Genomic DNA, 12,676 nt, shown 5'->3' with positions numbered 1-12,676 from the left:
TCTTGCTTTGCTATATGCTGAGCTGGAATGAACAGGGTGGTTTACAATCTTTTTTAAAAAAATAATCATATAAAGAGAACCATAAGTTGAAATTTATTTAATTTATTTCTACTAAAATGCTGTTCTTTGTGATGATCTGCCTAGGTAAATTGAACTCATCTCAGTTACCAACACGCACATGTCTTGATAATTCTTTTCATCATACCTTGGGACTAAGCTGTCTCCTCCTCGCAGTGTGGTGGGATCAAGCTCAAAGATGGAAGAAATGTCATTTCCTTCAGGCACAGAGACTAAAGAATATGCCATCTTCTCTGAAGTATTATGGAGTCCTCTTCTGTCTGCATCTTGGTCAGGATCCAGCTGTGAAAAGAATTTCAAATCAGACAAAATTGCAAAGACAATTTTACAGATACAACTATGCAGAACTCAGTCTTGGAATTCATGCTTCCATTTCAAGTGTAGGCACAGAAACCATGTAACACTACATATCACTAACTCTCATGATTTAATCCAGTGGTTCTCAACCTGTGGGTCGGGACCCCATTTGGGGTCGAACAACCATTTCACGGGGGTCGCCAAACAATGCAGTCCGCCATTTTTCCCCCTTTTCCTTAGCTGTGCTGTTCCCTTTTATTCTATTGGCTTTTGAAAGCCAATAGAATAGACTCTCTTGAATAGAGTCTAATTCTATTGGCTTTCAAAAGCCAATAGGAATTGTCCAGGCTGTCTCTGCCCTGCTGAGCCCACCAAAAGTCCCATTCTGCAAATGGTGCTGCACCAGTTGAGTAGTCCTCGATTTACGACCGGTTGAGTAGTCCTCGACTTACGACCGGTTGAGTAGTCCTCGACTTACTACCAGTTGGGGATCGCGGCATTAAAAAGGTTGAGAACCACTGATTTAATCAATCTTGTACAAAAGCTACCATCAAGCTTAGTTACCTGTAAAACCTGACTAAGTTCATATATTATGCTAAAGCATAATAGATTTTGTTTCTATTTTGGCTTCATGAGATAAATGTCATCAGTAAATAAAGCATGGCTTATTTTAGAATAGTAAAATAAATTATGCTATTGTTCACTTACAGACTGCAATTTAGTTTAGCATGATATGGTAATATGCTAATGTAGTTTATAATTACCAAGTTTACTCTTGGCTTCCTTTATTTTCTGCTCCTTAATGACCCTTAAAATCATTCATCAATCTTTATGATTCCAAAGCAAAAAGTGCTAAAAAGTTAAAGAAAATCAAGATCTGATAAAAAGTGTCATGCTCATAAGTCTACAAAACTCATTCTGGCCTGTTTATAACATGTACAACAAACCATAGCTTAATACATGTGTTTATAGCAATTAAGAAATCATCACATGATCTAGACTTCAATTTAAAAACATCTAATAGCTTTTAAATAATGATCAAAGATTAATAGCTATATTAATTTTACTGGCAAGTATTTACCAGTATTATGGATGCAAATTATACAGTAAAACCACAGAATCATATTTTAATTAGAAATTGCAGATTTGGGGGAGAGTAAGAAACAAAGGAAAATATCAAAATTGCATTCTGAAACAATAATGGTTAGAAAGCTGGATTACAGCACAGCAATAATACATTAAAAACAGGTTTTTTCACTTCTGTGATGATGTCTGAAGAATGTTCTATGGTAGCACATACACAAAATGAGTGAGTACAAGTAGATCCTTCATATGTCGTGAGATAATATGGAGTATGTCCTTCATATGTCACAGGAGGCTATTGCTGAACCTCTTCATTTTTCATTAAGGAACTGCCTGAGAAAAATGTTAGCTTAACCAACCACATGAATTTTCATGCAATTTAATACAATTAGTACAAAACATAATGAATGTACTAGATATGTCAAAACTGGAAGCACGTCACCAAAAGGTGCATATATCAGCTATGCCACATTTTTCCCAGCATTCCTGCCAAATGCAGAGCTTGGTAGAAGATATATGAATCAAATGAAAGGCAACTAAAGAGGCTGAATGACTGAAGTGGAGGGAAGGGGAAAAACAGTCTGCTTTACAAAAAAGCAGAACAATGTGTTCTTTGGAAAAAAATATTGCTGTTCCTTTGCAGCCATGAGTTTAAGAAGCCAAAAATACTAGAAATACATATGTGCACTTATAATGATTTATACATTTGGACACTCCATAGAATAAATAATATGGAAAGTTGAAAAATATGATGGAAATGGCAAACCATATTTGTACTGTTGGCAAGATAACTGCAGGGATGTGTCTAACAAGGATTGTTCAATTTGAAGGATACCTTTACATTTATCTTACTCTAATTTTGCCCTCTGGTGGATGAAAGCAAGTAATGAAAAATGGCAGTTTGATAGAAGATACTTTTCCATGATAGGTTTTGTGCAATAAATAACCATTTGTTGATTTGATTTGTTGTCCAAGAGTTATTGATTTTTCATCATAAGGGTACTGAAGTATTTTTCTACATGAAAAATCTCCTTTACCATCAAACCTGATTCCTGGTAACTAACCAAGAATAATTTTCTTGGGAAAAGTGCAGATGTACTTTGCCATTACTATTTTATAGGTGTTTATTCAATTTAGATTATAATCAACAGCCTAGAATAGGGGTAGGCAACCTTGGCTCTTTTATGACTCATGGACTTCAACTCCCAGCATGGCTGGCTCAGGAATTCTGGGAGTTGAAGTCCACGTGTCATAAAAGAGCCAAGGTTGCCTATCACTGGCCTAGAAGTTTCCTGGTGCTCATTCATCCAAGTACCAACAGTATAATCTTTTATGAAATTAATTAGATTTGGATACGTTGTCACTATAACCATATCAAAATAATACGTGGGCAAATATGACCATTTTAGCTTCTTCTCTCACGAAACAGCTTATGAAGACTGTGTTTGTTCATCTACATTGGTCACCTATTCAATCTTTTCTGGATTTACCAAATAGGTTAAATGATGATAATCAGCAGCATTCTATTCACTTTCCTAGGGATGTCAATCAGATTTCCCATGAACAAAGCCCCATTCTGCTGGTGGAATGAGGGGAAAAGAAATATTCATCAATTCCCACCCTTCTTATGGTGCTCTAATGCAGTGGTTCTTAACCTGGGCGATATTGCCCCCCAGGGGGACGATTTCATTTTTCAAGGGGGCGATGGAACGAAAAGGGGTGACGTGGGGGGTGAAGGAACAAAAAGGGGGCAATATGGGGGCGATGGAGCGAGAGGATTTGGGGACACTTTTGAGACTTTTTCGTACAGTGAATCGCTGTATATCTGTCATACAAAAACATCAGATCGCTCGCTCTTAGTGGATTGAATTGTGTTTTCAAATGTTCCTCCAGCTAGCTTAGTACAGAACGCCGTACATATGTGAATACGCATTGCTTATCTTCATGCGTGTTGCGCAGCAGCCTCTACCCATACAGTGGCGCGCCATGGCCAGAATATGGGAGATATGGGAAAAAGACTGGAAATAAATTATTTGCATCGATATGTCCTGAGGACAATTTTAAAGAAAACAAAAAAAGTGTTTGCATAAATCGAAGAATTATTTCCTATGCTGTGATTGAGAGGTTATGTTGGGGGAGGGGAGCGATGACAACTTCCTCATTGGCTCAAGGGGGCGATTCGTTCAAAAAGGTGAAGAACCTCTGCTCTAATGCAATACTCTTCCTCTCTGGGGCAGTTTTCATGGGATTGTAGAGTGAAGGATAAAAAAACAAATAAAACCAACAATCTCTTATTTGCTTTTCTTGCTTTCCACTAACATTTTTTGTAAGCCTTGGCATTTCCTGATAGCAAAGAATCTGAGATTTGTTGTGTATAAACAAAGAGAAACTACAAATAGTTTCTGTAAAATTCCAGATGATCCTCCTGAATTAAAGTTGCAATACCGTCTTTCTTCTCAACATCCCAATGTTCCAACAGGAGATTATTATCTGAAATACAGTAGCTCTTTCATATACATACTACACAGTACAAATTTGTAAAGTATTTTTTTTAAGTGCTTATGCCCCATGGATAATCCTTCTACTTAAAAAAGATAAAGATTGCTCAGAAGTTGATATAATTTAAAGTGACCAGAATAAACAAAAATTTGCTTGCCTAAGTGTCTAAAATTATTATAGCCTAGTTTTCAATATCCATTAATCACAATACTTAGCATTGTAACACTATGAAGAATCTTTCCTTTATATCATTTGCAGCCTTCATTTGTCTCCCTGCTTCCCAGTAAATATCATACCAGAAGCAGTGTTCAAATTGCTGGACAATCAGTAGGGACTTGCCCGTTACATCATTACATTAGAAACTGAAAGGGCACACAAAGGCCATAATTAGACCAAAATTCAGAGACAGGAGATGGAGCACATAGATTCCATTAACAGCCTCCCTTCCTGTTATCCCAGTAATTTGAACATTGGTGAACACTTTTTGATTGAGGGTTCTCTTCCCTATACTTACTGAAGACTGACATTCCTGCTTAGCTTCCATATAGTTAGGATTTATCTGACAAAAGAGAATCACAAGCAGATAAAAAGAAGAAAAAAGCCAACTGGACTTCCCCTTCTCAAAATCTAAGTACTGTAGCAAAATATATTTGTTATATAAATATTACACACTTAGGAAGCTCCATGCTACGTAATTCACTCATAAAAATCAAAGCAAACACCCAAAAAGATTGAAAGGAAAAATCCATGAGACATGTAAGATCATTTCAAAAACAAGTTATCAGCAAAATTATACGGGATATGTAAATATCTCAATTCATTCATTTAGTGGAAAGATGTGACCATTTTTTTCAATACTGGTTTCTATTAATAGAAGGTGTATCCAAACAGTAGTAACAAAAAGTAATTGGCATAGATTTTAGCACATCTTCACAATTTCTTCCAAATAAATGCCAGTGGTATTGACTGGTATTTGATTTTTCCAAATAACATATCAGCTTTCTAATTGTTTGCAACTCTTGATGGTTACCTGGTAAATGTATCTGTAACTTGAACGTAAGAAATCAGGTTGTTAGAGAAAAAGTTTCGTAAGCAGTTTTCCTGTGATACATACCTCAGCTGCTAAATAATGTCCGGTAGCAAGATGTTTAAACCGAAAAAGGCTATTCCAATAGCCTGCACCACCACGGCAAGGATCATGTTGTACTACCTATAAAGTAACAATAATACTTTCTGAGAATTCTTGAGAACTGCGTTTCTGAATAGTATTTGTCATTTCTCCTTAAGCAGATAGGGTTGTCAACAAAATGGCTAAAATAATAATTTAGAAAAAAATGAAAAGGGAATGACAAAACAAGGTGTTATTTAAGTTAGCTACAAAACATTAGCTAGAAAACAAAGGGGAATAATAAGACTCATCCAAAAAATGACTGGTTACTTCAACTTATTTATAACATATTTCTCTATGAAAAATCTAGATGAAAAATGTGCTGAGAAAGTATATTTTCTAAATCAAAAATATTCAATAATTGTGCCTAGTTGCTTTCAATAAGGAGTGGCAAATTGATGTCCCATGGACAGTGGAAGACATTATAAATAACTGATGCTGAATCCAGACTGCTAAAAATTTTCTCTAGACCAAGGAAAGATCTTGAGATTATCCATATATATGCTGGAAAGCAGTGGGGATTTGTGCATATAACTAGATGGCAAAAGCTGACATTTATGTAGTCTCTTGCAAACAGCTAGGTATTACGGGATTCTACCGAACTCAGAACTGTTAATGTAGTGTTTTATGGATTTGATTAAACCAAAAATCACTTTGGAGTTTACTTTTTTTTTTAACTGCTTGATAAAGATTGAAACATTTACAAGCACAAATTTGGTTATATTTGTTGGGTGAGTTTTTCAATCTGTTTAAAAGAAATGTTTATTGAATGATCCCAGAGATATAACATATATATTCATAAGAACACTCATAATACTTATTGACATAGGGGGAAATGATCAGCTTTATAGTTTGCCATATGTCTGTGCAAAGACTCTATCAGTGCAGAGCTCCTACAAGAAGAATATCTGTTTACATATGTTGGTATCGATAAATGTTGATATATGAGACCAACAGAATTCCTTCACACAAATGTGTCCATGGACATCCATAGGAGGTAAATTACATTACATTCATTGTGCAAATAATATAAATTTGTAATGCACGTAATCTGCATGATTACATCATGATGTACGAGACCTTTTGATGTCACTACTGCTAGACATCGTTAAATATTCATTAGATGACCATGCACATGCCTCCATTAGTTTTGAAATCAGTTTGTGCTATCACTTGTGTTCTAAATAGCTCCAACTTCTATATTAGCATGGGGAAATTATCTTTACATGACCTTTTAATTTCCAATATATCTATTATAACAATACAATCATTTTATGGAAAAAGACTAAGATAATACATTGATTACTCAAAATATGTCTTAATAAAGAATATATCCCTTGAAAGAGAAAAAACAAAATTAAAATATATGCAAGTTAATTTTATTAAAAGCATTTGTCTTGTCAAAGTTCATCTCTTATACTAGATTGTTAAACACAAAGGGGAGTTCCATTCTGTGCACTACTATATAGCTTTTTCCAAATATATGCTTGGAATAGCTGGTGACTATAGCTGCAATTCCATACACTGTTATCTGGAAGTAAGACTGTTGGCTTTGAAATTTTTCAGTAGATATACATAGGATGGCTGTTAACTACTGTGTGGTTGATTTTAAAGAAGGAACAGACTCTGCTAATATTAGATAAGAGTTGCTATCAAATGGAATAGGAAGAATTCTATTCCAGAAGTTATTTGAAAACTATATTTCATACATTACAAAGCAATAAACTAGATGTAGGTAATCTATGATCCCAAGACCACAAACAGGCCCTGAATAACTTTTCTTTTGCAACCCCTGTGATTCAAATTGTCTGAAACTGATAGCAACGTTTCCTACCAAACAAATAAAAGCCACAGATATATAGTGTCCTAAAAACTAGATCTATTTGTGTGAAATGGCCTCTTCTTTTGTAACAATGTCCCATTGTTACAGCCCTTTCTATTTCTCATGAATATTTGTATGGCCCTAAAACGTTGCTCTCTCTTGCAATAAATGCCATTTCTGGTGGACTTCTTCAAGAACCTCTTGAAGAAAGTATATAAATAATAAAAGGGTGAATTTCTTTGTAACATACAGTATAGTGATACTAGCTGAAATTGTCATGGCTGCATTCATAGAAGATTAATTGTTGTGGTCTTCTTTGTGGAATCTTAAATCAGATAATTGTATGAAAACAAACATGCTATTTTGTTTTATTACAATTAAAATAATTTCAAGCAAAACCACTTCTATTAATAGGAAGCACTATTATTTGCTTTGGAAGACATCAATGTTTTATTTTCCATTGCCCAACAGCAACACACTGTGTGAACATCCAGCTGCAGAATAAAGAGCACCAAGAAAACAATCAAAACTCAAATCTGGATGATCTTTTATTCACTGGAAGCATCCTAATCCATCCTGGAGCAAAACCTATTTGGTTATGTATTCTGTATGAAACAATCCTGCCATGTTAGAAATATGATACAATCTGTGTTTCAGCACAGCTTCCAGCTTTTCATCAAGGTTTGAAATGCTCAGTGTAGGAATATTCATTACAAAGCCACATTAGCTATTTTTAATCCCATCTTTACCTCAACTTCCCACAGAGCTTTTGAGCTAGTTGCAGATGTGGCTGACTGCCTCCCGGTAGTTCTCAGAAAAACATGTTGCTTCTTTCGATGTTCATCACAAGTAAGAAATTTTTCCTGCTCTGCATGGAACAACCGTACCACATCCCCCTGTAAGGACAATGAAAGATCAATCAACAGAAATGTCGGGGTCGTGTTCTTGTGAAAAGCGTGGTGATGAGATACATTTTTCAACTTACTCCTTTTAAAATATCGTCCTTATTGTCACTCCATTTCATAAAAAGAACTATTTTCCAGCTTGTATTGCAATTCACGGAATTTACCTATAAAAAAAGAATGCCACAGATAAAACAAGTATACAAAGACATAACATGATCTGCAATTAATTGTCCCTCTTGACACTTATGTGGAAAACTAAATGGCGCATCAATTTTTTCTAACTCTCATGAGCTCTTAACTTACCTCATTGCAGCCCGGATTATCCACTAGTTGATGGCTACTGGCATGCAGAGGCTGGCCAGCATTAACAGGGTTTAAGACAACCTTGTCCCCGATGACCACCTGAAAAACAAGGATTCCATTTCATTTATATCCCATTACAAAGGCAATGTTGTGTAAAGCTATGACCACTGGAAATGGCTGCAAATTTATTTAGAAATGAACATCATTAGATTTAGGGCAACAAATGTATTAAGAAAATAAAATAATATTTTAAGTAAAAATAATATTATTTAAGCCATGCCCTTCAGGACATCCTCCATGTGCTTTTGTTCATATAACAAGATCGTCTTTAGAAATTGTCCTCTAAGATTAGGAAGCTGCTGACTGGAGAGAATACTTTGAGGATGGTGACACACAGAGATTTTATGGAATTCTCTCTCTAGCTTTAGTCTTGATAATTCTTTCAGGGATTGGCAAAGTTGAGTGTACTATTTTGATTCTGATATACCACAATAACAATTTTTGGTAGACATGAATTGAACGAGTTGCTGAAGCATGGCACAAATAACTGACTTAAAATAAATTGAATGAATTTAATAAATCAAGTAATTAAATGCATTAAATAACAAATCAATATTGCTTGTGGTGCATTGGACAGCCATGAACAGAAAGAGCAAAAAGAGTTCTATGAAGCCTTGAGGCTAATATTTATTGTAATAAGTAAATGATTATTGATGGATTGATATAAACTACAATATCCAACACAGGAATTCTTAAGTGAATAGAATGACATCATTTTCATAATCATTCCAAATCTAAACAGTTACTGTCCTACTCTTTAAAAATGTTTGTTTTCAAAACATTTGTTTCTGTAGTAATTTTCTTTCTCTCATGCACAATTGTTTTCATAGGACGGAACAGAGAAGCATTACTGCATTATGTAAACAATGGATTTAATTAAATACAAGAAAGTAAATGATGAAGAAAACGCTTAACATTTCATATTACAAACCATTTTCCCTGGCAGTTCTGCAAACTTACACTATCTCCTATAGAACGCAGTTTGTAGAAGGGTTGTATATAAAACCAGGAACCTTCATTGCCAGCCTCATCTAGGGTCACTCTCATAGCATTCTTCTCTAGCAGAGCTGGAAGTCTCTTGTTTACTGTTAAATATTTGTTGCTTTTTAAATGAAGAAGCTGGAAGGAAGGAAAAGCAAATTAAACAAATTAAAATAATTCTGCCTACTTCAATAATTATTCAGAAGATTGATATTTTGTATAGATCATCATTTGGTTTGCTTTTGGCTTAGTACAATGCACATGGCGGTTAGGAGATAAGTAATGGGGTAATGTGAGAAATCATTGCATTGTGGCATATGCAGCAATGGTTACCCAAACCATAGCTTAGCAGCTGATTATTGTTCGAAGTGGAAATGTAATTCACTGATGCTTTTAAAATTCCTGTACTGTTCATATTATAATGCAGAATGATATGCAGCAGTTGAGCATTCTACCCACAATTTTCTATAGTTCCAGCGATATTTTCCACCTTAGGAAAAAGTTTGTTAAAGACTTGTATAGTTACATCAGACATACAGAATAGTTGGTAAATGGCACTTGGCAAGCAGATGTTTAATATGTTTATCAGCTTTTTTTCTTCCTAAAACCTTCCACTCCAACAATTTGCCAACAATTTTCATGACATAGCAAGAACTTTAAATTCGATTTTTTTATGTTACTGAAGCCAGTACTCTATATGACTCTCTCAAAGTAATTAAAGAATGTTTAAATTAAATGTGTTAAATTAATATTTGGATAATGGAAGTATGATGAAGATGAAGATGAACAACCTGCCTCCAGAAGCGGTGAATTCTCCAACACTGAAAGTTTTTAAGAAGAGACTGGACAGCTATTTGTCTGAAATGGTATAGGGTTTCCTGCTTGAGCAGGGGGTTGGACTAGATGACCTCCAAAGTCCCTTCCAACTTTATTATTATTATTATTATTATTATTATTATTATTAGATGTTGACACTGAGAAATAATTCAACTCCCCAGCACCAGTCAGTCTTCCTGTATCAATAAAGCCAGAACTCCTGGAACTTGAAAAACCATAATCTCAAAAAGCTTCTAACAGACATTAATTTTACCAAAGAAAAAAACATGAGAAAATTGGGAGCTCCCTCCCCCTCTCACAATGTCATTTCAGCCACTGCAGAATCAAATCTACATTCTGACACTGGAGCCTGAATGTTTAGTAGCCAATTTATTTGATGAAACAGACCAAGAGTCTGGACGAGCTGGCATATCCCCCTAGCTGTCCTGCAGGTGTTCAAACAGATCACTCCCCAAAGCCCTAATTCTGTGTGTGTTACAATTCTGTTTCTTCATTGCCAACACCCAGTAACTTACTCTGGGGCAAAGGAAGGCAGCAGGTAGGAGTGGGTGCTTCCTATCATCACAGGATCTCTCTCTCTCTCTCTCTCCCCCAGAATCTTAATGCTTCTAAGACAGTGGTTCTCAACCTTTCTAATGCCCTGACCCCATAATACAGTTCCCCATATTGTGGTGACCCCCAAGTGGGTGTGGCCACCAATAAGAGGAAGTAGGATAGCTAGGGAAAAGGAAAAAAAAATGGCGGACAGCGTGGTTTGGCGACCCCCGTGAAATGGTCATTCGACCCCAAATGGGGTCCCGACCCACAGGTTGAGAACCACTGTTCTAAGAGGACAGAAATAGGTCGTTTAAGGATGACATAGTCTGAAGAGTTAACTTATGGTGGGGGAAACCTGTAACATCCCAAAAGTTAATGAATGAGATCTCTCATTTTTGGTCACACAAGCAGTGGCTGTTTGTTGGATGTCAGCAACCTCTAGAGAGCCAAAGGTTTCTCATCCTGACCAAACTGCTAACTAGGATATAGTCTCTGATCAAATAAGGATAGCAACACTAATTTATTTTTTCTTGTTTTCCACAGGCATTTTTAAATCTGGATGTCTTCAGAAATATCATTTTGCATTTTTCTCTCGGCTAGTTTTAAAATATTTTACATTACCTGTGCTACACAAGACTTGCTGAAGACATTTACTGCTTACCTGAATAACATTACCATACTGGATAACTGTGCCAAGCAGCTTCCTATTTTCTGTTTCATTCTGCTTTTTTTCCAAATCTGCAGCATGCTAAGTTTAATAAAGAAACAAAGGATTCACTGGTGAGCAAGGATGGGAAAACCTGCAATCAGTTGCTTTTTAAAATGAAAAGATGTCACAAACAATACTGCAATTCCCATCCTCACCCCCCAAAAAATCACTGCATAATTGAATTCATCAAAACTTAGAGTTCACCCACTGAACTCATGCTTGTAACTCATGACTAATTAAAACCTTCTAAATGTAATTAATCCCCTCAGAGTAGGACTAAACTCCCACGGATCCAATTCTGCTCACAAGTATCAAGGCTTCAGTTGCTGGGTAAAATTAGACTGTTCCATTGTAATTTATTTATTTATTTATTTATTTATTTATGAGACTTATATACCGCTTTAAGTGCAAGCACTCTCTAAGCGGTGTACACCAGTAAGCAATGTATATATATATTTACATTGCCCCCAACAAGCTGGGTCCTCATTTTACCTACCCCGGAAGGATGGAAAGCTGAGTCAACCTTGAGCTGGTGAGATTTGAACTGCTGACCTGCTGAACACAGTCAGCTAAAGTGGCCTGCAGTACTGCACTCTAATTGCTGTGCCACTTCCATTCCCAGTTTTTGACATTCATATTTTCAAATGCCTGCCACTGATTGCTTTCCAACCCAAGCTGGAAATACTGGTCCCTTTTATTGGTTTTGGGATTTTAATAAATGTAAAGATGAAGAATAAAGATGAAGTAAAGGGAAGTAGAAATCAGGGGAAAGTGATAGAAAAACATAAAAGGAAACAAAGACACATGTACTAAAAATCAGACATAGATGATAGGGTTAACATTCAGGTTCACATCAGAAACAGAAGTGAAATTTCTTTCTAAACCTCACTTTCGTTCTGAGGTTTAAAAAACAGGTTATATAAGTCTATAAGGACAGAACCATTATTACATATTTACTCATATACAACTAAAAAGATACATTAGAAATGAAATAGCCTATATAAGCATGTGGATTAATCCAAAATATTCTAACCTATTTTAGAACTCCTTCCAATGAACACAGACTGAATTTGAAGTTTTGGACAGAGTACAAATCCAAAATAATTATTTACGTATTATATTTCTAATCTGCCCAATCCTGAAGTTGGCTGGTGTACAACATTAAACAAGAACTTAATAATAAGTTATTACATCTAAATTAATTTCAAGAACAAAAACGAACCACAGAAGAAAAACAAAGATTAAAATCCCAAGAATCTGTACAGCAAATTTTTATAGTAAATTAAAGCTCTATTTTTAGAAATAAGGTATCTTTCTTCTGCTAGATACTAATATAGTAAGTACAGTTCTACAAGCTGACCACAAGCTGCTGCTGAAAATAATGTACATTCAATACA

At 35.4% G+C, this 12,676-nt stretch overlaps 1 protein-coding gene across 5 annotated transcripts in view; it reads right to left on the bottom strand.

Moving 5' to 3' along the window:
* Positions 1–12,676, bottom strand: part of ITPR1 (inositol 1,4,5-trisphosphate receptor type 1) — a 253,455-nt gene that overhangs the window by 133,515 nt on the left and 107,264 nt on the right. For all 5 annotated transcript variants that reach the window (XM_039334139.1, XM_039334135.1, XM_039334136.1 and 2 more), the window contains exons 5-11: positions 11,232–11,318; positions 9,176–9,334; positions 8,156–8,254; positions 7,933–8,016; positions 7,697–7,843; positions 5,072–5,167; positions 206–360 (exon numbers count right to left, since the gene is read on the bottom strand). In XM_039334139.1, the coding sequence (XP_039190073.1) occupies positions 206–360; positions 5,072–5,167; positions 7,697–7,843; positions 7,933–8,016; positions 8,156–8,254; positions 9,176–9,334; positions 11,232–11,318 (827 nt within the window). The remainder of the gene's footprint in view (positions 1–205; positions 361–5,071; positions 5,168–7,696; positions 7,844–7,932; positions 8,017–8,155; positions 8,255–9,175; positions 9,335–11,231; positions 11,319–12,676) is intronic.

The sequence above is a fragment of the Crotalus tigris genome, unplaced genomic scaffold (genome assembly GCF_016545835.1).
Source record: "Crotalus tigris isolate CLP2741 ecotype Arizona unplaced genomic scaffold, ASM1654583v1 scf7180000017625.6296891, whole genome shotgun sequence".
Lineage (NCBI taxonomy): Eukaryota > Metazoa > Chordata > Lepidosauria > Squamata > Viperidae > Crotalus > Crotalus tigris.
This window is presented reverse-complemented; position numbering and strand designations above follow the sequence as displayed.